This window comes from Actinia tenebrosa, unplaced genomic scaffold, assembly GCF_029948245.1.
Source record: "Actinia tenebrosa isolate PJP-AT-01 unplaced genomic scaffold, QUT_ActTen_1.0 PGA_scaffold15__27_contigs__length_11533743, whole genome shotgun sequence".
NCBI classification, from domain to species: domain Eukaryota; kingdom Metazoa; phylum Cnidaria; class Anthozoa; order Actiniaria; family Actiniidae; genus Actinia; species Actinia tenebrosa.
Genome location: NW_028292575.1, coordinates 6,911,433 through 6,936,147, shown reverse-complemented (window position 1 = coordinate 6,936,147; position 24,715 = coordinate 6,911,433). Strand labels below are relative to the sequence as shown.

Sequence of the window (24,715 nt, the reverse complement as noted above, 5' to 3'; positions counted from 1 at the left end):
GTATTTTTATTTATTTATTATTAATATTTATTATTTCATTTATCTTACCTTGTGATTGGGCTTCCTGTTGTCTAACCGTGGTGGTGGACTGGCCACGAATAAAGCTCGCTAGGTCTTGTGGGGTTTTCACTGGCCGCCATCTTGTACTCGTACGGACATTTCTCGTAGATATGCTCTCTTTTTCTCGGCAAATTTTGCGGTTTTCTCGAAGACCGTTAGGTGCTGGCTTGAGGAGATGCCTTGCTACCGAAGCTGCCGAATCTGGACCTGCAATGTCCCTTACTTTTGGCTCTCCGTATGAGGTAAGTGTGTCTGCCATGTGACTCAAAAGACCGGCTTCAAATCAATAAAATTAGATAGTCAACTCTATTAATGTTGGGAATTGTATATTTTCTTTTCTTTTTTGCTAAATTGAAAATAATTATGAGTAATTTACTCATTGAATATATCTTTTTTTGAATATTTTACAAATAATTTGTACATATTTTGCCTTTATTTATCGTAGTCTTTCTACGAGAATGTCTCGGTCAAACAGGTAGATGTATCAACTTCTACTGGAAGCTTCGGTATTCTTGCCGATCACGTACCTACCATACAGACCTTGAGTCCTGGTGTTCTGACAGTGTATCAAGGTGGATCATCTGACAAGTATTTCGGTATGTTTTATATAGATAATAGATGGGCAAGGGTCCGAAAGGGTCGGGGAAATAATCCCATTTTCCAGCCCCCATTTTGACCAAATCCCATCCCAGCCTATGCTTTGCTCAAATCTAAATCCCATTCCCATTTTTTGATTGTTTCTTTTGTTTGTGAATCCCATTCCCAGTGCATAAAATTCCATTTCCCAGCCCCAAAAAGGTGAATCGCAGCTCCCATTTTACCCCTTCAGGACCACCATGAGTGTCTTTTGGTATTGTTTGTATGTCTGTTTGTCTGTCTGTATCACTAGGGCACACAAGGGCAGTGTCAGTACTTGAATAAGACAGTGGTATAGTGACCTTTGTTTGTGTGCAAGAGTAAAGATGGAAGTGTAGTACAGCTTGATTGAACTTCCATGAATTTAGCTGCACGTAACTTCCAAACAGTTTCGATGTCATATTCAATCATCATCTCTGTCTTCAATATCATCATCATCATGTTGTCATCATCATCATCATTATCATCGTGGCCATCAAACATAGTATCATCACTTATATCATCACCGTCATAACCAACATATATTATAGTTTCATACTGCCATGTCACTTTTTAAGTTCCAAATATTTGTATTGTTTATTTTCACGATAATTTGACCATATTTTATTGACTGACTAAAAACACTTTGTTTCTTATAGTAAGCAGTGGCATAGTGACTGTTAATAAAGATTCTTCAGTACAAATCCTAGCTGAGGAAGCACATCCCTTAGATCGATTTGATGAACAGGTAGGATGGCAATACATTGCTACTAGTACTAGTTCCCTCATTCCCAATCACCTCAGGGGGAAACAAGATATAGAAAATGACTTCTCCAGAGGTGTGGTAATGAGAGAGGACTCTTTCTATGCAAAGAAAGAGGTTATTGTTGCCTGGAGGGGATAGATTGCCCATTGCTTTTTTTTTTTTCCCTTGAAATAACAAGGATATGTGATCTAGGAAGTTCTATTTATGCCAGAAACTTTGATACAAGTACATTATCAGGTCACTGTTGAAAGATTGAGACAAAGGGAGTTATTAATAAAGTGCTTGTATTCATTTCCCCTTGGAAGAATGGAAATCTTAGAATATTCAATTAAGTACAATATTGGCTTGCATTGTCTAGTTGCCACCATTGTACTACCATTTACGTTAAATGAGCATAGTTTTATATGTTAATGGCCTTACATTTTGTTATGATAATCAAAGTGTGATTTTTACGACAGCCATGTTGTAGGGCAAAATGAAATACATTTTTTCCTTTCGCAAATAAAATCTCTTGTCATGCATTGCATTCTTCCTGCACTGAAACATGGCTGCCGTGAAACCACTTAATTATAAACCTAGGCTTACCATGCAGGCCTGCAATGATTTGTATCAAAGTATTATTTTCACTTTTTGCCCTCTCAAATGTAAAATATAATAATAATATATTTGTCTTGTGCAGGCTGTGAATAAACAACTAGAGAAAGCACAACAAGAATTATCCAATGCAACATCAGAAGAGGATAAAGCCAGTGCCAATGTTGCCATAGAGTGTGCAGAGGCCCTACTAAAGGCTTTACACAAATAGATGAATTTTGAACACTAGTGTGTTTTGTTTAATGATGGTGATTTATGGGTATGAAGGAGCACAGTGCGTTAGTCAATACCTTGTTTGGTGACTTTGAGGAGATTATCATATAATACAGTCATTTGTTTATCTGAATAAACTTGTACTGATTTGCCTGTTTTCATTAAATGATGGTCATTTTTTTGAATTGCTCGGAGGCTCACAGTTGCTCACAGTTTCTGATCCCTGTTGTTGTCACTACAAATTTGGGGGCAGCCTCCCATGACACTAGGGGTGAATCTAATATTGGGTAGGGAGAGAATACTTTTAGTTTCTTAATTTCGAAGAATCCCCAAATTAATTCATACACTGACTATCTGTCATTGTTAAGGACGTCAAGGAGCAGAGCTGATGGGGTGGGGGGGGGGGGGGGGGGGGCGGAGTTAAACAGAAGTATGCACCATCAGCTTCCTGGCATGGAAGACCAGCTACTTGCTGAACGAAACCACCAAACCCCCACTCCTCTGATCTGCCCTTATGTACTGTACCAGCATTCCTGATCTCAAGGTTTTTCCTAACACACTAGTGATCTCATGTTGCCTGCATTATCTTAATAGAATCCCACCCTTGTTTACTTCAACACCCCCTTCCTTTCCAGTCCTGTGCGATCTCTATTCGGGCCTGAATGTATAAAAACACAGGAAGCCCAAACTGACTTAGTCGTTCCGTTCCCATGAATCTTGTCGGTCAAGCTGTGTTACTACGCCGGTTACGTAAGACTAGCAGCTTGGACATTTGCAAGACTCGAAGGCTGAAATATCCAGAAATACCACAAGATGGCAGACTTATATTCAAACAAGAACTTCCCTCCGTTAAAAAATGATGCAGTTTTACGTGCTGCACGTGGAGAACCAGTAGAACGTGTACCGGTATGGGTAATGCGACAAGCGGGCCGGTACTTGCCAGGTAGGACAGTCATATGCATGGCCTTATTTCATTGCTACTTTCTAAGCATCCTCTAGCTGTACTTTAGCATTCACATGATAGGAAAATTAGCCTTGAGTTGAGCACCAACTGCCCTGTATTGATGAATAAACGTTTTTTTTAATAAGTTCACTGAGGTATATTAGCTTACGTTCCACACCCTAGCTACACCCATAATATAGTCTTAGTGTTCCAATACTTATCATCATTATTCAATGATATATCCCTTTTTGAGAAAGAAAACGTGGTTACGTGGTGTATTGAACAGATTGAAGGAACATTCATTTTGGCATTCCAACTTGGGCAATATTCTCTCTCACCCCACCCCTCCCCTGCAGCCCCTGGTGAGGGGAGAAGACCATTCTTGGATTTTCAGTTTCCAAGACCTTCATCATTGTTAACATGGCTAATTTCTAAAAACGAAATTGTAACATGATTTATAAATATTTCTGGTATTATGATTATGGACAATTACTGCTAGCTTCAACAGTCACAACATGGGAATCGGGCAATAGAGTACCGTCAATCTTATTATATCATTAGTGAAGTTTTCATGTAACCTTTATGTACTCTGTTATAAGAATTTATGACATTGGTGGCCGTGTATTGCCTGATATTTCTGTTGCGACTGTTGTCTTTATTACCAATGTAAACAGTACTTAAGGTGTTTTCAACCACAACTCCCATGCGCAGTCATCTATCAATCAAAGTGTTATGAAGGATCTTAGTGACCAAAACTTACCTCTAAATGTTCATAGTATGCTCATTATTATTGTTCTTAATAATTATTTTTGCAGAGTTTCGTGAAGTCAAGGAAAAGAACAATGCTGATTTCTTCAAAATGGTCCAGACACCAGAAATTTGCTGTGAACTGACATTGCAGGTAATACCAATTATAGTGGCTCTTAGGTTTATATGCGAAGCCTCATGCATAAAGAACCACCAAAAGTGCATGCAGAACTAGGACCTAGAAATATAGTTGACTAGCAGCTTCTCTAATCACCTGCACACATAACGTTAGGAATCACTCCAGATTTACCTTGATAAGAGGGAATGCTCTTATGGCTTTAAGATAATTCTTCACCAAATAATGTACCATGGATTTCATATACACTCAAAGAATCTAATTATTTTGCAACCTGTACCTTTTTTGTAGTAATTAACCTTTTTCAAGTTCCCATTAACCACTGTGTTTCTTGATAACAGACTCATTTACTCAGGGTTAACCTCCTATAATGTTCTAAATATCCACAAATACCAATGGTAAAGTTAAGAATGCACAACTTCAACGATACAAACCCTTTTAAATTCTATGGAACTTCACTGGAACACATGAATATTCTGCACAAAGTTGAGGCTAACCCTGAGCAATAGAGAACTTGAAACTTGATTATTTTGTGATTATTCATTTATTAATATTTTTTCATGATTTCTTTTAGCCTATCAAAAAGTTTGATTTTGATGCTGCTATCATCTTCTCAGATATCCTTGTCATTCCCCAGGTAAGTAATTATTCATTATAAGCACACATTTCTAACATTTTTATCAATGATAATGCTTTTCTGATTGCAGGTAGTTGGTATGACTGTGGAAATGCTTCCAGGAAAGGTAAGCCCTTAATGTGCTAAAATTTAGAAATGTTAGCAGGGGCATTAAGGGTTGGGGATCAGAGAATAATCTGGTATATAAGCAAAATTCTCCACAATAAACTAGCATTTATAGCTTATGATTTCTAAGATATTCACTTTTAGACTTTGTGGCTAGTTAATGACCTTCTCCTTATCTTAAAATCTAATGAAACCCCTGTGTTAGCTAATGCACCTAATTACTGTTTTCCAATTCTAGACCAGATTACTCCCATAATTTTCCTTGCATTCTTTCAATTTCATTTTTCTATTTTTTCAGGGCCCTCATTTCCCAGAACCACTTGTTGAGCCAAATGATTTAAAGGTGATATTTTGATTGTAAATGTTCATATTCCATTTATTTAGTTTTCTTCCATCTCATTTTGGCTATAAATTGTTCTACTCTGCAGAAGTTGAAAGAGAATATCAACATTGAACAAGACCTTTCCTATGTCTTCAAGGCAATAACTCTTACAAGACACAAACTAGAAGGAAAAGTACCTTTGTTTGGGTTTACTGGTGCCCCTGTAAGTAATACAGACATTTATTTAATCACTACAAGCAATATAGTTGGGCTTCCTGTGGAGTAGAGCTGATGTAGTTGGGCTGCCTGTGGAAAACAGAAAGTAGTTGGGCTGCCTGTGGTTTTTTATCCACAGGGAGCCCACAAGTTAGTATTAGGAATAGTTTTGCTAACCCAAAAAAACCAGCTTAACCCCCACCCGCGAACCCCCTAGATCACAGGAACACAGGAACACAGCTCAGATTAAAACAGAGCTGGTTTTGTGGAAGACAAAATTTGTACCTCTGTCATTAAGTATGCCTGGTAGCAAAAAGAATATGTTAATCTTCTTTTGCAATATTTTCAAATTTCTCCTTGCTTCTACAGTGGACTCTGATGTCTTACATGATTGAAGGTGGTGGAAGTACAAACTTCACCAAGGCAAGAAGATGGTTGTATGAACACATGGAAGCAAGTAGTACTCTGTTGCAAAAGTTAACTGATGCTATTGTGGAGTATCTGGTATTACAAGTCAAGGCTGGGGCTCAGGTACGACTAACTATAGTTACCATCTATATGGTCAGGGGTGTAGAAAGGTCTTGGTCATAGGGGAGCAACATACCATTTTACCGCCATTACACCATGTTTGATCTTTAGAGTTTTCCGTCATATTCACAGGTTTAGTAAAACCACTACACATTTATATTCAAGTTGCATTTTCAACTTTACAATCATAATGATACTGTATCTTGATTTTGTTCTAGATTTTACAGGTTTTTGAATCTCATGCAGGAATACTTGGCTATGACACATTCATGTTGTACTCCTTTCCATATTTAAAACAAATAGCTGAGAGAGTCAAAGAAAAACTTGGTCCAGATGCTGTTCCCATGGTAATGTTTTTGTTGTTGTTCCTTTTCTCTTTGTAATGATTAAAATACACACAAAAACCCATTGAAAAAAGTGTTGAAACAAAGCACTAGAGTGCAAACAATCCATGAAACACTAATTACTAAGTAGTACAAAATAGAGTACAAACACTAAAAGTGTGCAACACTTTGCACTATTTAGTAGTAAATAGTGCTAATTAAACAATAGAAAACAATAGGATTAGCATAATTTAGCAGTATTTAGTGGTATTTATGTTACACACTTATAGTGTTTGTACTATAATGGAATTTGCATGAAGTTGTGCTGTTTAGATTACTAAAGTTTCAAAGTTATTTTGTTTGCACTCTATAACATATAATAGATAGAAAACTAAGAGTTTGTACAATTTAATACTTTTTAGTTTTAGTACTTTTTCACAAGACAAGACAAGAAACTTTTCTTGATAATACTAAACATTCATAATCCTTATTTTTGTATTTTGTCAGACTGTATTTGCTAGAGGTGGCCACTATGCAGTAAAGGAATTATCTAATTGTGGTTATGATGTGATTAGCCTTGATTGGACAATGTCACCAGAAGATGCAAGGTTTGTAGATTCCTAAATACCACTTTAGGGTTTAAATAACAGCCAGTCATATGTATTCATAATGACTACAAGCCAAATTACTTTTAGCTCGATCATATCTTGTTTCTGGCTTCAAATTACCGGTCTAAATGACCAACAAGGAAAAGATTTAACCAGACAAGTATGGCGTACAATTGGGGTCAAAATTCAAACTCCTAATTTTTATGTGACATATGTTATTTGACTTTCAAGTATTTGTTCGCTGTTGACGTTATAACTGGAATACTGTAAAGTCGAATGTTTGAATGTCAAAATGTTGGATGTTAAATTTGAAAAATACAACAGCGAACAAATACTTGAAAGTCAAATAACATGTCACATAAAAATTAGTTTGAATTTTGACCCCTATTGTACGCCATAGACAAGTTCATGTTCTCACTGATCATTGTCCAATGTTTTGAGCCTTGCTCTCTAGCTAGCTACCGTAAGACAATCTAAGTTGTAGATTGAAACGTTTATTTGTGCCTTTTCCCAGTTAAAATATTTATTGCTTCCCAGACTTATAGAGTTTGTTCAATATTCTTCTAGGATTCTTGCTCCAACAACCACTCTTCAAGGCAACATGGATCCAGCAGCTTTGTATGCAAGCCATGTAAGTGAATCAACAGATCTATATACTCCTTATTTAGGTGCTGCAGTTACTTAACCATGATAATGAACCACTTACAATACAATGTTGATATGGCTAATTTTAAAATGTTGCTGCTGACAAAGTCAACTAGTGAACTTTGGATTAATTCCTTGGATTCCTTTACCAGTCATCAAAAATGAAAATAAAACTAGACCCACTCAATGAAAAGTTTTGGGGTCCATTTTAACATAACTGTCCATTTTGAAGAGGTATGACCCATCACCTGTTATTACAAATAGCCTATCATAAATACATATGGTATCAATGATGTTTTAACTAATCCTGTGGTCAATTCATGTGGCACACCTGGAAACAGCTAGAGGACAAGGTGAAGGACAGGGCTCTGTGGCGTTCAGATGTTGTTGATGGCCTATACCCCACGAGGGGTGTACAAGCTTTAGGAGGAGGATGTTTTAACTAAGCCTGTGGCCAATTCTACCTCTCTCCTCCCCCATTCTCACTCCCAGGGTATCGTTTTACTTATTTGATTTGCCTTTTCAGGATGAAATCAAGCAGACTGTGAAGCAAATGATTCGTAAGTTTGGTATTCAAAGATACATTGCTAACCTTGGTCATGGGATGCACCCTGATCATGACCCAGAGAAGCTAAGGACCTTCATCGATACAATTCACTCTTATTCACAAGAAATCAGGGAAAGAGGAAATTCTATTAGTTCATAAACAAATATTATATTCACTGAGTTAGGATTTAGAGATTTTCTTATTAGAAACATTGGGCTCACCTACATAAAACTTAACAAGTTCCTTATATCTCACAACACCCTACTATGATGAGGTACATACAACCTACTGATACCTAGCAACACCCTACTATGATGAGGTAAATAAGTATGTTATAATAGAATATACTTTTTATACATTTATCTTAAAATCTGACCAAAAAAAACACAAGGCAGTCAGAGTAGTTTTTAAGAAATGTTATAGCCCTGAAAAATAGTAATGAAATAAAAGAGCATTATCACTTCAAATAAAGTTCATGAGTCTTAGATGTTTCAAACTTTCTCTGCACTAATAATTATTGTTAGGTGTACAGCTTGTAAGCTGCCCTTGTTTGGCCTTTCAGAGTGATAAAAACACAGAGAAAAACAAAAACATTCAGAGTCCAAACTTATTAAAAAGGTGTTTATAGTTGATTTAATTTCAGTTTTGAAGCTACAACAATAACGACCTTCACAATTGTGACAACAATATTACTTCAATAACAAACAAGGAAAATTTAAGTTGTTCCAGTTCATATATTTATTTAATTTGGTCATTGTAGCTTGGTACTGCACTCAAGTAGACAAATGAAGGGGTAGATACATCTTATTTTGGTTGGGAATTGCAGTAGCTGATGTAAATTATGATCCATTCATGTCAATTTTGTCACACTGGAGAAGAAGGTTTAAGATGAGCACTGGCAGGCACCTATAACATGATCAATGTAACATGGTCTGCCGTCATTGTCAATTCATAATAGATATTCTATGCTCAGCGTAATGTTTTCCCATTTCAGACCATGTGTCATTCCCTTGAGATTAAGATTCTTTGTTTGAGTTGTATCTATATTCATTTGTCTTATGTGCAACTGTTAAACAAAGAAATTATACTCTAGGGAATGACTTGCGGTCTGGGAGAACATTACCCCTGAGCCAAGTAGGTTTATTGCCCATTCACTTGACTCATCCTCTTTAACCTCAAGACTGCAGCTTCTCTTTTTGATTCATTATTATTCATTGATAGTGGATATTGACCACTGATTGACTCCTAGAATAGTGTGTAAGCTTAGTAATTGCATCAGTTGTTCAAGCCATAACTTGGTTTGCAGCTTCCTTGATTATGTTAGCAGCTTGGTGAATCTCTTCTTGTGTCAGCTGTACATTCACAGTTATTCGAATACTGTAAAACGAAGCATAAAAAAAAATCTACCACTTCTCATTAAACAGCAACAAAATAGAGAGAAAGTACTAACCAAATGGACTAGTGCTGCAGCTATGTAGTGGGAAGGGTAAGGTGAAGGTATGTTGTTTTTAATTGTGAAGGGCTGGGGGATGTGCAGTAAACTTGAAAACAAATGGTTGTAGCCCTACCTTGGTTGGACAGGAAATTTTTCTTGTTTATCTAAATATCTTGCCATAGTCAGAGCCAGATTTTGTCCAAATGCCTAAAAGATAAACAAAGGCAAAAATAATGGCGAGTGTCTAGGTCAAGGTAATAAAGATCTGTGACTAATTATATGCATTGTTGTAAAAGCATTCAAGTCATGGGCTAACCAGTTGTTGTACATGTACATATGTAGCATTTATAGGCCCTTGAAACAAATCATATTGTCAATCTTACATCAATCAATCATTCAATCAAGCTATGCGCAGTTGAAACTTCTGGTCTGCAATTCAAGGACCAGATGCCATCTCAAAAGCAGAGCCTGCACCCAAAACCTCTTGTTTTTGACCACAAGGAATGTGTACAGAATGTGAGCTCTGGGTACAAGATTGATGTTACATCCTCAGCGTTGCTACATTACGCAGAGCCCGGAGAAAAACCCTCGAAGCACGACAGGAGACAACCAAAATGCAATTCTACTCAAATAACACCAAGCCCAGTGGGACCCAAACCTGTGTGCACTCTGACTGCTATGCCACCCTGGCTGCCCATAATAATTCATGTGTTCTTACTATGTCAACAATTTGCTTCAGTATTCTTTCTTCTTCTTGTCTGTCTTGAGGTGGGTGTGCTAACCTCAGATGTATGATGGGTGAGACCTCTTCACCATCAACAACTAATCCCTTTATCCTGTAATGGGTGGCATGACAAAATTTATCAGTGCATGAATAATTAATGTCAGAGCAAAAATGCAATAGAAATTGTCACCAGCTGGTGGAGAAGTTTATATTTTTGGTAGTACCAGTATCAAGATTGAAGGCAATAAATTAATTCCATGATCACAGTGATGATGACCATCAATAGAATTGCAGGCGGGAAATGTATGAAAGCGAGACAATTTTGGATAAAAGAGTATGTTGCCTGAAATGGTTTGCCTGAAATGGTTTGCCTGAAATTGCTAGCCTCTTATGCCTGACCGTGATACTTTTGAAAGCGATCATAAGATCTTGGAATCAAATTATTGGCTGCTTACTGATATCTCGTTGAACATTTCAAATACACACCCTTTCAATTCTTTATGGATTTGAATTGATTTCTTTCTTAGGTCTTCAAATATATCTGATAGAGGAATAAAAATTTTCAGTTATTACATTTATAAACAAAAAGCTGAGAATTAATTTATTACCAGCTCATCCTTAGCCCCAAAATATTGACCCCTCTTATTCCCAATGGGAGTTTTTTTCAAATAAATGAGGGACAGCAAAATATACAGAGGGTGGTGGACTAGACAGACAGACAGACAGAAAGATAGACGGACAGACATAGTATACAACTAATAAACTTGTGGCCCTCAAACTCATGTCCACCTCATCTTTAACCTAGAGCCTATACCAACCTTTCTTCTTTTCTACTATATCAAGTGCACTAATTGCTGCTGTGGCAAGCATTGGTGGAAGGGATGCAGAGAAACAATAACCAGCACCAGACAAGCGCTGGAAAAAGCAAATACAGTATTTCAATTAGAGAATTTTATATTTAAAGTTCATTTGGGCACAGAGATATATTACCTATTATTTTTTAACGAGATGATGCTGAGTATTTAATAAATTTACAAAAAATCATTCAAATGAAGAGTCACCTTTGAAGTACTAATTTCAAAATAGTTTGCACTGTGTGACATGTAAATAGTTGAACAACTTCATTCCAGTGACAAGTTTCTCCCCTCTGGCCTCTGCAAAGCTTCCCCTTATATATCTAACATGCTTTGTAACTCAAACAGTGAGCACAAGAATGATACACAGGTCTTTATTACCACCAAATACAAGTCGATTAAAGAGTGGTCTTACCTGATGATCAACCACAAATGATGTCCCACAACAAAATCCACCAATCGTTGCCAGAGAGTTCTCCATGGAAACACTGATTAAATCAACCTCTTTGATCTAATAGTAAAATCAATGTTGGTGAGAAGGCAATAGATGTTTGAAATTTAAAATATGCTCCTAAAAATGAACAATACCAACAACTACCCATTCACTGCATTACTATCCTAAAGCATTCTACTTACAGGAATATCAAAATGCTCAGTAATTCCTCTGCCTGTTGTTCCAAGAACACCAAATGAGCAGCTCTCATCAATAAACAGTCTAACTTTGTATTTCTTTTTCAGCTCAATCTAAAAATAAAATAAATAAATCACTTTTATTTAAGTGTCTAGTTGTTCTAATGGTTTCGCACTAATTGAGGACACTTTTTCGCCCAACCGCACTACCACTTCATTCAATATTCTATGCACACAGTGCTCAACTCACATGTTGATTTTTACCGAAAGAGGAAACTGGAGAACCCTGAGAAACCCTTGTAGCATAGGAGAGAACAACACATCAAACAAACTAAATTCACATTGTGGCGAATATAAGAAACTTTGTTCATAATATGGTGCACAGACATCGACAACATCAACTGAATATGACTTGTTTTCACAATTTGAGTGTTTTATTTACCAATTCAGCTAGAGGAGCAATAGTTCCATGGTTGATGTACAGTCCTTCTACTACGAGAAATCTTCTAGTGACTTTAGCTTTCTTGGGGTTCTGAGGAAAAAAAAAAAAAATTAAAACATATCCATGAAACCACGAAATTCAAAACTTATGCATAATTTATAGCAGTTTTCAATATTATATGAACTCAGTAGTTGCTAACTGCATGGTTGAAATTCGTGTGTGTTTTTTCTTGCTGTCATCAATCAAAAATATTCAGTCATAACCTTTATGTTTTTGACTGTTGGCAGTGAAAAACCGAATTCCAAAGAGCAACTCACAACTATCAAGTTTGTGTATTGGAAATAATTGCTGTAAATGGGCAATATATAGAACAATACTTTATTATAATAGGCTATTATGATCAACCTGTACTGTACAGTGAGGTGTCAGTAAGTGATCGGTAACTACATTTATAAGGTAACTTATACACCCGGGGGGAGGGGGGTGGCACTCCCCTATATTTGCCATACGGGTATGTGCTGCCAAACAGGGTATGGTTTTCAGCAATTCTACTCTGGAACAGGGTATATAAAATTGTGCTCGCTCTGGAACAGGGTATATGAAATCACGCTCTCTCCTCTGGAACAGGTTATCCGTTTTCGCAATACCAGAACAGGTTGTGATTTTCAGCGATCTTGTTCTGGAATAGGGTATGAATTTCAGCGATTTTACTCTGGAACAAGGTCAGGGCTCAGTTTCACATTCCTACCCTAAACTGGCAAGAGTACCCCCCCACTCCCCGGGCTTATATGATAACCTTGTAATCTTTTTCCTGTTGTTCTTTAAGCAGCCTTTCCAAGTCTTCCATGTTATTGTGCTCAAACCACATAACTTTGCTCCTTGATGCTTCTACTCCTTTTTGAATTGCAAAGCAGACATTCTTGTCACTGTCAAATGTACAAATAAAAAAGAATAGCTTACATTGAACTTTCTAGTAAAAAAACCCCAGTTTATTCTCTGTGTTTTTTAATATATAGTGAACATGTGCATAAAAGGTTTTCAATGTTCTTTATTATCATCTTGTGATTTATTTTGTTTCTTCATTGTCCAGTTCATTATTGTAACACCTTAATTTTGTTATGCAGGGAGGACTAAAAGGAAGTTCACTTGGTTAACAATAACTCTTGCCATTTTATCTTTAATTTGGCAATTTAATTTATTAATTTTTGTCTGCCATTCGCAACATTTGGCCTGCATTTTGGCCATTGCCAACCTTATACTTTGAGCCCAGAACTACATATGCATTCTCTGTTAAGTTGTTTAAAAAATGACATACCAAAATATAACATCACCCCTCTTGGAGTAAGCAGGAATAGCACTGGCGACAGTCGAGAATCCATAGGAGTACAAGATAGCTTCTTCAGTGTGCATGAACTTGGCCAGCCGCTCTTCAAGGTGAAGATGAACATCTGCATATCAAAATATAATTGACAACCATTACATAATACTAGGGTAAAGATGATACCTACTGATGTACAGCACTTATCTAGCATAGCAAATCACTTTTGAAGAATGATAAATATGAGCTGTAGTGAAGCAATAGGTGGCATTAGTAATGAGATCTCTTGCCTCTCACTAAGGCGCTGCTGGTTTGATTTCCAGACTCAGCTTCATAAGTGAGTAGCTGAGTTGCTTATTGGTTCTCTCCTTTGCTTTAAGGGTTTCTCCTGGTTGACTCCAGTTTTTCCTACCTCCACAAAAATCAACTCCTAATCCAATTGGAATTCAGTGGAAGAAAAGCCACTCTTTGGAACCACTGTTAATTCCCATTCATTCATAAATAACTATTAACTACGGTTAATGTTAATTCCTGCATTTTTTTTTGACTAACCTATTGTTCCATAGAAACCTCGAGGGCCACAAGAACCAACTCCATATTTGTGTAATGTCTGAATTGCTGAATTCTACAAGATAAAGATCAATAGGATTACGTAATTCAAAGCCTAAACAGTCTTATGCATTTATAAAAATCAAAGGGTTACCTCTATTTCTTCATTTCCAACAAATCCAAGGAAATCGAATGTCGCTAAGTTAAGGTATTCTTTACCATCTATGTTTAGTTTGTGGCCAGGTTTACTGAAAAAAAACAATGTTTTAGACTAAGATACTAGGAAAATAAAAAGTGAAAATTAAAATTATATCATGACAGTACACTATGGTATGTTCCTTATGAAGAGGGTTAGCATGGGTGGTGTGAGGTGGATTTGAACTTGAACAAGGAGAAAAAGCCTCATCCCCATCCTTAGCCCTGTCTCTTATCCCTATTGTTTGATACAAATGCCCATTACCCATACACAGCTATCTACAATAATTTAAAGCTACCCACCGACTACCCCATAGCTATCCATAATACCTACCCACTGACTATCTTTGAATGAAGCACTTCAGGTGAGTAGAGTGGTTGTGCTGGAACAAGAGGCTCTGGCTGCCACTCGTCTATAAGTTCTTCTTCTTCCTACATAAAAATATCATGTAATCTGATGATAATCAAAAGTACTGCTGGGCTTCAATCAACTTACTGTTAAAAGTCTTTGAATATCATTATCTGCCTCAAACTGTGGTCAAACCCTGACCATCATGTGCTGTCTTGTGATTCAGCTAATGAATTGTGAGTATCCCGCACAAGACAGAAAAGGAAAGCAAGTGAAATTAAACAATAATATTGAATGTGACATTCAATAATCTAAAATAAATAATGGTCTGGGTGCAGTCGACACTGTAACTCTGCACCTTCATATATCTAATAAGTGTAATTTATTATTATATTTATTGTAGCTTACCTTTTTTGTAAGCTCTAGAGATTGTTCTCTGAAACGATAACTCTTTGACACAAGCAACCAAAGAATCCAACAGACAAGAATTATCTCGAACAGTACATGGTAAAATGGTACCTGAAATGGAGATAGTAAGACGAATATCACCTTAGGGTCGTTATCTTTTTATTTTCTGTTTGAACGCTTGGATATTGATGTTATGGAAAATGGTTTAAAAAAGTGCAAATGGCTAGACTTTTTAAAAGTAAACTTATAATTATAGTAAGCTTACAAGTAGGCATGTCAAACAGCTGGGCGAGATAAATAAATAATACTATCTTTGTTTCATAGGCAGCAAAGCTAGAATAAAGTCTAAAAGTAACAGAACAAGAGCACGAGGAAATAATTACGTTATTATGTTTGTGCGTAGAATAGAACAGGGAGTAGAAATAATCTGAAAATCATTCATCATATAAGTTAAGTTATGTCACAAACCTCAGATTTCACAATAAACAAACTTCATTATCAAAAATAATAACATACTTCCATAGGAATTTAAAACAGAAATGACTTACTTTTGTGTAATACTCCAAGATCTCGATCCCCTGTGTGAAGTATAACGTAAAAGAAGACAACTGTCCGAAATAATTAAGGACTTGTGTTGGCCCTTCACAATGCTCCGCGTCCGCCATCTTGAAAACGCCCAGACGCAGGGGAAACTGGGTACTAGGGGAATTTTTAAATTAAATTTTAATTCAATGTAACGTAAGTTTTAACTAAAAGATTCAAAACTTTTGAAAACGTTTACAAAGCTTACATTTACACGAAGCTTAAATTCCATTAGCGTTCTTCTAGGGTATTTTATTTACAATATTCAGAGAAAGGATTTCTGACTGTTGCTAAAAATACCTCTTTGCTAGTCAATTTGAAAGAATAGTATAGAAGTTAAAATGAAGAAAAATATTTTGTGTAATGAAAAATGGGAGAAATAAAATGGGAAGAAAAGGGAAGCAAAAGTTGCTAGTGCCAGTCCTCATTTGTGTGTATTACCCATGATGCAGTCTGGGTGATGGGTGAATGGAATCGTCAACACAAGAGTTTCAACATGTCTTCTTCAAGAATGAAAATGTCTGACGGAGATTGGGTCTGTGCAGACGAAAGGTAAGCTTAAACCCTTGACTTTTCCAGCCAGTAAGGTCTTCAGCTTATCATAGTGTCATTTCGTTTGTTTTTTAGCTGCGCGAATGTTAACTTCGCTCGAAGGACTTCATGCAATCGGTGTGGAAAGGCCAAAGGTATTAAAAATCTTTGAGACATTCCTTAACAAAGATTTACTCCTTATATATTAAAATAATCAAGTTCACAAACTTCCCGTACATTATTATTAGTTTCTGTCAATATTTGTGTTACAAATGTATAGAAACTACAGAATAATGTGATATTCAAACTGGAGTTGTTTGTTGTGATTGAACAACACATGTAATGACGGGGCCGTTGGGGGGCGTTTTATTGTTGTTGTTTTTTTGCTAATTGTTTTCATGTGTATCACTTGACTACATGATTTTACTGTGCCAATTCAAAGAGAGGTGCATTTTTGGGGTGCTACCACGACTCAAAATCCCATGAGATATAAATAACGATGAAACAGCCGCCATGTTGGTTGTTCTAAAGAGAAACAGATCAGATGAGTAATAAATGCTTTGTTATTGTCGACCAACATGGCGGCTATGACGTAACATGCACCCCAAGAATAGGCTCTTGGAGAACTTCACTTAGATCCATTCCTAGAGGCCACTACGACAAACACAATTATTTACTTTTTACAACGGGAAAACACCATTTCCATCATTCGTCATATTCCAAACAATCGTTTCTGATTGGTTGATTTTGTGCCACTGCTAAAGTGTCTTGGATTCAAAACAAATCCAGCTTATCATAGGTAAGTATTATCATTGTGGTTGTCTTGGAGACATTGGCAAGTAGGTTAATCAGTAAAGATGATTGTGATCAATCTTTATTTATTTTTTCTGTAGTTAAAGCCAAAGTAGATACCATCAAGTTAAGTGGCATGAGGGTTGGCAAACAAGGAGCCAATAAAAGCGGTGGACTGTTCAGTGAAGAGGACTGGATTTGCTCAAAGTAATACTATTAAAAAATAAGATCATATTACCCAATTAATGCTTTTTAACCTAGTGTCGGTCAGGGATTTGTCAGGATATGAATACAATATGTAATATTCTTGTGTTATTATCACTTATTTAAGCCCAAGAAAACATGTCGTTTTGTTAACCGCAATTTTCAAAATTATGCCGACTCTGAAGTTGCAAGCTAACATTAGAATTAATTGTTTTTTTTTTATTGCCACCAGTCAAATATATAAAAGATATCAGCTGATTATTTTGATTGTGGAAGCAAAAACAGCAACTAGCATTCAGCTGGCATATACTGAGTTTGCATGATATTGAAAACAGTTATAGCTTGGCTGTTTTAAACATTCTTGATGTGTTTTTAGGTGTGGAAATGTGAACTGGGCTCGTAGAAATCAGTGCAACATGTGTAATAATCTCAAGTTTGCTAAAGTAGAAGCAAGAACAGGTAAAGTCATTAATGTGCTGATATAAACACGACAATAATATAATTAAAATGCTTATCATTCCTGCAATAAGCCTCTAGACCATAATCCTTTTCACACTGCTTTTGTTCTTTAATTATGACTATTGTTCCTGTATTCTCTAAGGAATCAAAAATTTTAATATGAAAGAATTTTAAAAACTAGTATGGTATAGAGTTGGGGGTAAAACGACATCTCATTTCAGGCTTATAGGCCTAGTTGATATGGCACTTAGGGGGCTTTCATTTATTAGCTCATGATTGGGTGGGGGGGGGGGGGGGGTAGGCAAAATTGCAGGAAGTTACATTATTTTGAAAAAGTGGTAAGGCGGTTATCACAATATTAAGGGGGGCTGAGAACTATTGCAGAGTGATAAGGGGGGGGGGGGGGCGGGTTGAGCAATATTGTTGCCTCTACCATGGAGGTGGGTTGGGTTATGTTTGCAAAGCTTTCCATGTGATTTTGTCATCAGACTCCCCCATGTGCTAATAAATGAAAGCCACCTTACCTTATGCCATTCACAAATATGGCTTGTGAGAATACAGGACTCTTCTCAGGATTCAAGTTCATTGGTATTATTAATCTTTTTTACCATCGGAAATGTGATGTCATGTGATGCTTTTGGTTAGGTTATGGTGGTGGATTCAATGAAAGAGGAACTGTAGAGTATAAAGAAAGAGTACCTTCTGATGATGATGATTATGATGAGGTAGGTATGCAATAGGCAATGTGTATCAAAGCTCACAAAGCACTATGGGAAACTGAGTACTACAATGATGGAACAGGGAAATCAAAGGAACAACCAAAAAAAAATTACTCTGTCATTTTTGTATGCTGAAATGCTTACATTTCTATACAAAATGCTGAAGAAAAATTAGTTATGTGACTTTTTGAAGGAGCTGAAAAAGCACAAGTACTTGGTTTCCCAACATGATCATTTATCTTTAAGTTTGGTTCAGGTACACAGGTAGCCAGCTAGTAGGATAATACAGAGAAATTAAAGGTGTTTGTAGAAGAGGTTGTTCAGTCCTTGGATTGTGTTTACTTAAATGATTGATCTTGTATATTACTCCTGGGTGAGGTTAGTCTCCTACGCAGATGTTCTTAGTGTCTGTCACACAATGTTTCCCTCCCTAAATGTCTGCTAACTTGAGCAGAACATTCCTTTTCAAAAATTGTCCAACCAGCTTGAGCCTTTAAAATCAAGGTTCATGCTGATTGGTCGATAGATACTATGACTTCGCGACAACAAACATTGTATATCTTATAGAAGTGTTTCAGCATTTATGCAATGTATAAAAGTCTGCGTAGGAAGCTAGGGCGAGGTATACAGTTTAGAAATCGTGATATCTTTAGTTTTATTGTGGACCTACAGTATTTTGATCATGTGGATGTGATGTTTTCCCCTTTTTAGTTTGGGCGTAGGAAGAAAAAGAAGGGTGCAAACCAACAAGATGAAAAGGTATGGCTAACATTCATAATAATATTGTATGGTTCCAGAAAATGTCCACACTGGACCAAGAAGGAAATTGGAAATTCTTAGGGGGTGGGAGGTCAGAAGAAAAACAAAATTGCAAGGTTTGTATGGAAGAAAATTTGAAATATGACTGTGAAAAGCTCAGTGCAGTATGTGTGCTGTGTCATGACCCTGATGTTTTCTAGAATCTTAATTGGCTAATTTCTTTTACGCAATGTGATTGGTCTAGCATTGCCACGACTTTGGTGTGCCATGTCCGCAAAGTGATCACACCATGTTTTGGGCAATTGTTTGGATGAAGAGTAAATTAATGCGCAATGTGATTGAATTGGCACATACCTTGCAGTGTCATGACCGCGCTCATGCTGTAAGCTTTTCACAGTCAAATGAAAACTGCTTTAATATTGTGGTGGTGGAATGCAGGTAGAATATTCCCTGAAATCTGACATTCTTAAATCTGTAATTGAATTTCAGAAAGAAGAAAAAGTTGTGGAAATTGAAGACAAGGAAGATGAAGATGTTTCAAAATATGACTTGGAGGAAGAAGAGGTAACAACAGTTTCTATTACTGTGATTCTCGATATTTTGAGTGAGTAAAGGGCACAACTTTGAGTGCTCTATACAGATGGCTTGTAAGATTAGAGCAACCACTTTCTGCATTATGAAATTAAATTACCTTAAATTAAATTACCAATTTCACGACAAGCAGTGAACATTTTCACAATATTTAGAATTGCAGTGACCTAGTAGTTTTAAATGAAGAATTCTGATGATTGATTATGTTATTTAGGATGATGAAGATGTTGATCTCTCCAAGTATGCCCTTGATGCATCTGATGATGATGATGATGATGAGACCAACATACCCAAGAAAAAGGGCCGGTAAACACTGTAAAACCACTCACAGCCACTATGCACAATAAGTGACATGGCATGGAATTTTGTGGGCTGGTTACTCTTTCATAATCTATTATTTTTCCCCATTTCAGACCACTCCATAGGTCTTTTAATGCATTCTGTTTAGCAGATGGTTGCAATCTTGTCTTGCTTTGTTACAGACAACACCATGTAAGGCATTGTGGACAAATACTTTTTGTACCAAAGCTAGACAACAATGCACAATATTTCTTTTAGAAAAAATCTGTTGTTCTTTGTTTGCTGGTGATGCTTGAAAAGGGGTATCATATGGACGACACTCAAAAACCTTATTTCTAGGTCTGAAATGGGAAAGCTTTACATCTTTTACCACTACCTAATGATTATTTCATAAATTAACTTTCATAGTTCCAAACGATTTATCAAAGGAACATTGTAATTTAGTTGTTTGAAAGCAAGTTATCTAGAACTGCATAAATTGTTCAATTAACCATTCTAGGTCCAGATCAAGGTCTTCCTCAAGATCTAGATCATCACGCTCTCCAAAGAGAAGGCGTAGAACTTCTTCATCATCAAGTAGTTCAAGGTCTCGTTCAAGATCCAGATCCCGTTCTCGCTCAAGATCAAGATCATATTCAAGATCACATTCTAAATCAAGTTCATCATCATCAAGGTCTTCATCACGATCTAGATCCAGGAGTAGGAGCAGGAGCCACAAGCGAGCTAGATCTAGGTCAAGGTCTAGGTCACGGTCTCATTCCAGGTCGCCTAAGAGTAGGAGGTTTGGATTTGTAGAGAATGGATTTCAGCATCTTACATTTATCAATCTGATTAAAAAAATTTTTTTTTTAGTCACCAAACTTACAATTTATTTTGTAATTTTTCAAAGCTTACATCAGAATGTTAAAAGTTTAACCTGTGAGTTTCAAAAAATGAATCATAGCATAGTTATTATTGATCTGCATGCTGAATTTTTTGATACTTCTGTTTGAAAATTGTTGCAATGTATAGTAGTATTTGTTTTGAGAAAAAATCTGAATGCTTTTTTATAGATACATATATATGAGCTACTAGTACTGGCCATTATAAAGCTGTTGATACCATTACTGCTATTTCCATAAACATGCAAACTCGCTGTGAGTTGCATGCTGAAATTTGGTTTTTTCGCTGCCATCAATCAAAGCTAATCAGTCAGTTCCTTTCATAGTTTTGACTGTTGGCAGTGAAAAACCGAATTTCAGTGTGCAGCTCACAGCTACAAAGTTTGCATGTTTATGAAGATAGTAGTAATAGCTACAGATAAAAAATAGCTTAGCTATACTGGTATTCAGGGTATGATCATTAACAATGTGGTTTTTTTCAACAGAAAGCACCCAAGATCAAGATAGAATCCCACATTTGTGTGAGGTCAAGTAAGTTGGGGTGTTGGTTGGAACTTTGCTTTCTGCTAATACCAAGATAAGGAGTAATGTTTAACTTGACAATAAACTATTAATCTTAGTGATTAATGAGAATAAGAAGTTCCTAGCACCAAATGGTTATATTACAAAAAAAACATTTTACTTTCATGAGCAGCAAAAGATTTGAAAATTATTGTGATAAATAAGAAAAGTAGAATGCATTATTAGTCAGTGTTGAATAGTTATTTAGTTGACATCAACTAAAATGAATAAGTATGTGCCAAACCAACAGCCATGCAAATCCAGGGGTTTACATCACCAGTGAATGTGTGAAGAGACACATAAGACATCAACTAAAATTGTAAATAGCTGATATGATTTAGATGATTAAGAAAATAAATGCAAGAATTGCTGGACGTTTCGATGACATCCTGTAATCATTTTCAACGACATTATTTAATGACAGATCAAGCATGAATTACTGTACATATATATAATATGCCGCTGAACCCATACTTAATCAACTGGTTTATAAATTTCTTATATAATCGGAAACAGCAAACTATATGTAACAATCATTTAACAGTTTGGAAAAACATAAATAGAGGGACATTACAAGGAACAGTTAGTGGACCATATCTATTCAGTATTTTTATTAATGATTTAGAGATATTTGATTCCTCCAGTCCTGATGAGGAAGTGTTAATCAAATATGCAGACGATAGTACTATTGTATCTCCTGTTTTCTGTGTTAATGGAAATCTAACTGATAATTCAGTCAGTTATGTTAATTCTTTCATGTTATGGTCCTCAAATAATAGTATGTCATGCAATCCTACTAAGTGCAAAGAAATAATTTTTACTAAGAAAGGAATGGACCAATTTAGTTTTCAGCCTATTTCTAATATTCCTCAGTGTAGCAGTCTTAAAATCTTAGGTATTACTTTCCAAAGTGATAGTAGATTTGACCTTCATGTAAAAGATACCATTACAGCTATAAACAAATCTTTATTTGTTATAAGATCCCTTAGGAAGGAAGGATATACACAAAAAGAAGTTGACCATTTATTTTCAACAATTGTTATATCAAAACTAATTTATGGTCTTAGTGTTTATGGAGCATCACCTCCGGAGCTTACCACCGCACAAAACTTTTTAGATCGCTGTTACAAACGAAATTATACAACATACCATTACAATATCCAGGATCTTTTAAATAAATTTGACACAAGGCTATATAAGAAATCGGTTAGTAGTGACCATCCTTTGCATAGCATGGTGCCTAAAATACAAACGTCCAAATATAATTTAAGGAAATCATATTTTATTAGACCTATAGTTAATTCTCAACGTTTTAAAAACTCATTTGTAAATAGAATAATCTTTAGTAATTAGTATCTTTTAATCAGTTTTTAGTTTTATGATTGTAATCACGTTAATGATATGTATTTTATCATTTCTTTAATAAAGACATTATTATTATTATTAATATGTACATATATATACTTTGTCATACAGTAATTCACGCTTGATCTGTCATTAAATGTTGTCGAAAATGATGACAGGATGTCATCGAAACGTTCAGCAATTCTTGCGTTTATTTTCTTAATCAAATGTTTAATAATTTAGATGATGTCAACTGTTAGACTAAATGCACTCTATAATAATTTTATAATTCATGATTTTGTTGTTGTAATGACTTTCGATTTTATTTTTGAATATCGAAAGGGGAATTTTCAATGATGTCATAACGAAAGTAAACATTCATGAGGGATATTTGACATGCTATATATTATAGAAAAGTTTAAAAATCTCAAAAAAAATACTTCCAAAGTTGCCTTTCAGGACTCCTGATACTTCACAAGGAATGGTAACATGATTTACCTATAAAACATATTGGGTATTTTCCTTAGTTTTGTACTTACACACCATTCGCAAGATACTCGATGGAAAAACGTAGAAAGCGGAAAAACCTTACTATGCATGGAGCTGTAACAGTAATCGTGTGAAATGGTTTTCGAATGTCATGTATTTTGTCATTAAGGAAAAATAAAACTTTCTTAGTCCTATAACATTGTGTGCTGTGGCTTTTCGCGGAAGTCGGCCGATGATAACATATCGCACCATGTATGTGGTAATAATTCACCAGGTATATTTTGGACGCAATGTATAATAAACATGCTTATAATTTTGCTATTGAAACCGAACTACCTAAATCTGTAGGCTGTTGTGTAAATATTATATTCCTATATTGTGTGCTAGCCTAGTCGGCAATATTTTAAGCATTGATCATTGACTTTTGCAAATATGTTGGCTTCGAATGAAGCCGGTTGATGTTTTAGAGCGTTTTCAGGTCGTCTAACCGCCAAATCCGTACAGAGTACGTCCTTGGCGTTTCAGTGCATAGACAACATCCATGGCTGTGACGGTCTTTCTCTTGGCGTGCTCGGTGTAGGTAACAGCATCTCTGATAACGTTCTCGAGAAAAACCTTGAGAACACCACGGGTCTCTTCGTAGATCAGACCAGAGATTCTCTTGACTCCACCACGACGAGCAAGACGACGAATGGCGGGCTTGGTGATTCCCTGGATGTTGTCACGGAGAATCTTTCGGTGACGCTTGGCACCTCCTTTTCCTAATCCTTTGCCTCCTTTACCTCTTCCAGACATTTTCGTTTGTTATTCGCTGATGTAAAACTTATAGTTTCGATTTCGATAAATGGAATGGTCCAAGAAGCCGTTTCGACGTTTATATACTCGGAAAACTTACCTCAAAGGGAAAAGGGAAATAACCCACTGTAAGTGACAGTAAATATGAATCTGATTGGTGCGTAAGTTATGAAGATCGACCAATCAAAAGATCGGGTATTTAAATTTTGACCAATCATAGAGCAGAAGGAATCTTGTATCCGATCCGATCGAAAGTCAAGCTCGCTGTCTTGAAAATAATGACATCTTAGGATAGATTTTAAGAGATTTAACATGGAAATGTCGTTTCTTTTTTTGTTTCGATGAAGTATTTGCTTGATTTGTCAAAATTAAGAATCCAAGGAGTGCTTATATTTCATCTCCACGTTTTATTCGCTTAATTTTGATAAAATTTTAGAATGTGAAGTTTGATCCGATTTCGCTCGTGAATCATTTTCTCTTATCAATATTTACTAAAAAAAATTTTCCCCACAAAAATATCCCCTTTCGGGTTTCCCCTATTTTTTATTTTTTCCCCTACTTTACTTTCGTTTCATTTATTGCAATTTCATTCGAACTGTCTCCGAGTCGCACGCTGAAATTTATTTTTTTTGCTGCCGTCAGTCAAAAATCATGAAAGGTACCAACTGATTAACGTTTGATTGACGGCAGTGAAAAAACTAAATTCAGCGTGCAGCTCGCTGTCATTGAGTGCGCATGTTTATGAAAATTGCGTTAAGCTTTTCTTTTTTTTTTCATGGTTCGATACTAGTTGCGAAGC

General features: G+C 36.0%; 5 protein-coding genes across 7 annotated transcripts; 3 read left to right on the top strand and 2 right to left on the bottom strand.

The window, feature by feature from the left end:
* The first annotated feature begins 107 nt into the window (after window positions 1–107).
* LOC116294842 (ATP synthase F(1) complex subunit delta, mitochondrial) lies at window positions 108–2,414 on the top strand. Its single transcript, XM_031702513.2, has 4 exons — window positions 108–302; window positions 506–656; window positions 1,335–1,423; window positions 2,121–2,414. Exons 1-4 carry the CDS (start codon window positions 171–173, stop codon window positions 2,244–2,246), a joined length of 498 nt encoding a protein of 165 aa, XP_031558373.2. The 5' UTR covers window positions 108–170; the 3' UTR covers window positions 2,247–2,414.
* Window positions 2,415–2,970: 556 nt separating this feature from the next.
* On the top strand, window positions 2,971–8,485 carry LOC116294833 (uroporphyrinogen decarboxylase). Its single transcript, XM_089030562.1, has 11 exons — window positions 2,971–3,191; window positions 4,007–4,092; window positions 4,649–4,711; window positions 4,782–4,817; window positions 5,115–5,159; window positions 5,245–5,361; window positions 5,724–5,885; window positions 6,101–6,229; window positions 6,713–6,813; window positions 7,381–7,444; window positions 7,985–8,485. Exons 1-11 carry the CDS (start codon window positions 3,062–3,064, stop codon window positions 8,162–8,164), a joined length of 1,113 nt encoding a protein of 370 aa, XP_088886688.1. The 5' UTR covers window positions 2,971–3,061; the 3' UTR covers window positions 8,165–8,485.
* A 127-nt stretch (window positions 8,486–8,612) lies between these two features.
* LOC116294832 (serine palmitoyltransferase 1) lies at window positions 8,613–15,579 on the bottom strand. The gene is made up of 15 exons (XM_031702503.2): window positions 15,458–15,579; window positions 14,910–15,020; window positions 14,487–14,584; window positions 14,112–14,205; window positions 13,961–14,033; window positions 13,406–13,538; window positions 12,887–13,016; window positions 12,091–12,180; window positions 11,655–11,762; window positions 11,434–11,529; window positions 10,983–11,079; window positions 10,651–10,705; window positions 10,159–10,276; window positions 9,574–9,647; window positions 8,613–9,382 (listed from the first exon to the last, which is right to left on the bottom strand). The coding sequence occupies exons 1-15, from the start codon at window positions 15,572–15,574 to the stop codon at window positions 9,289–9,291; spliced, it is 1,488 nt and encodes a 495-aa protein (XP_031558363.1). The 5' UTR covers window positions 15,575–15,579; the 3' UTR covers window positions 8,613–9,288.
* Window positions 15,580–15,948: 369 nt separating this feature from the next.
* LOC116294824 (zinc finger Ran-binding domain-containing protein 2) lies at window positions 15,949–23,318 on the top strand. Of its 3 annotated transcripts, none has more exons than XM_031702493.2 (11): window positions 15,949–16,043; window positions 16,119–16,177; window positions 16,916–17,021; window positions 17,395–17,477; window positions 18,123–18,202; window positions 18,908–18,955; window positions 19,445–19,519; window positions 19,761–19,852; window positions 20,346–20,609; window positions 21,213–21,258; window positions 23,081–23,318. In XM_031702493.2, exons 1-10 carry the CDS (start codon window positions 15,952–15,954, stop codon window positions 21,232–21,234), a joined length of 921 nt encoding a protein of 306 aa, XP_031558353.1. In that variant the 5' UTR covers window positions 15,949–15,951; the 3' UTR covers window positions 21,235–21,258; window positions 23,081–23,318. The 3 variants fall into 3 exon arrangements, 2 of the variants coding, with proteins under 2 accessions (XP_031558353.1, XP_031558352.1); XM_031702492.2 differs by having other exon boundaries at window positions 20,346–20,627; XR_004196960.2 differs by having other exon boundaries at window positions 20,346–21,258.
* Window positions 23,258–23,987, bottom strand: LOC116294825 (histone H4). The gene has a single exon (XM_031702494.2). It carries the CDS (start codon window positions 23,914–23,916, stop codon window positions 23,605–23,607), a length of 312 nt encoding a protein of 103 aa, XP_031558354.1. The 5' UTR covers window positions 23,917–23,987; the 3' UTR covers window positions 23,258–23,604.
* Between the last annotated feature and the right edge of the window lie 728 nt (window positions 23,988–24,715).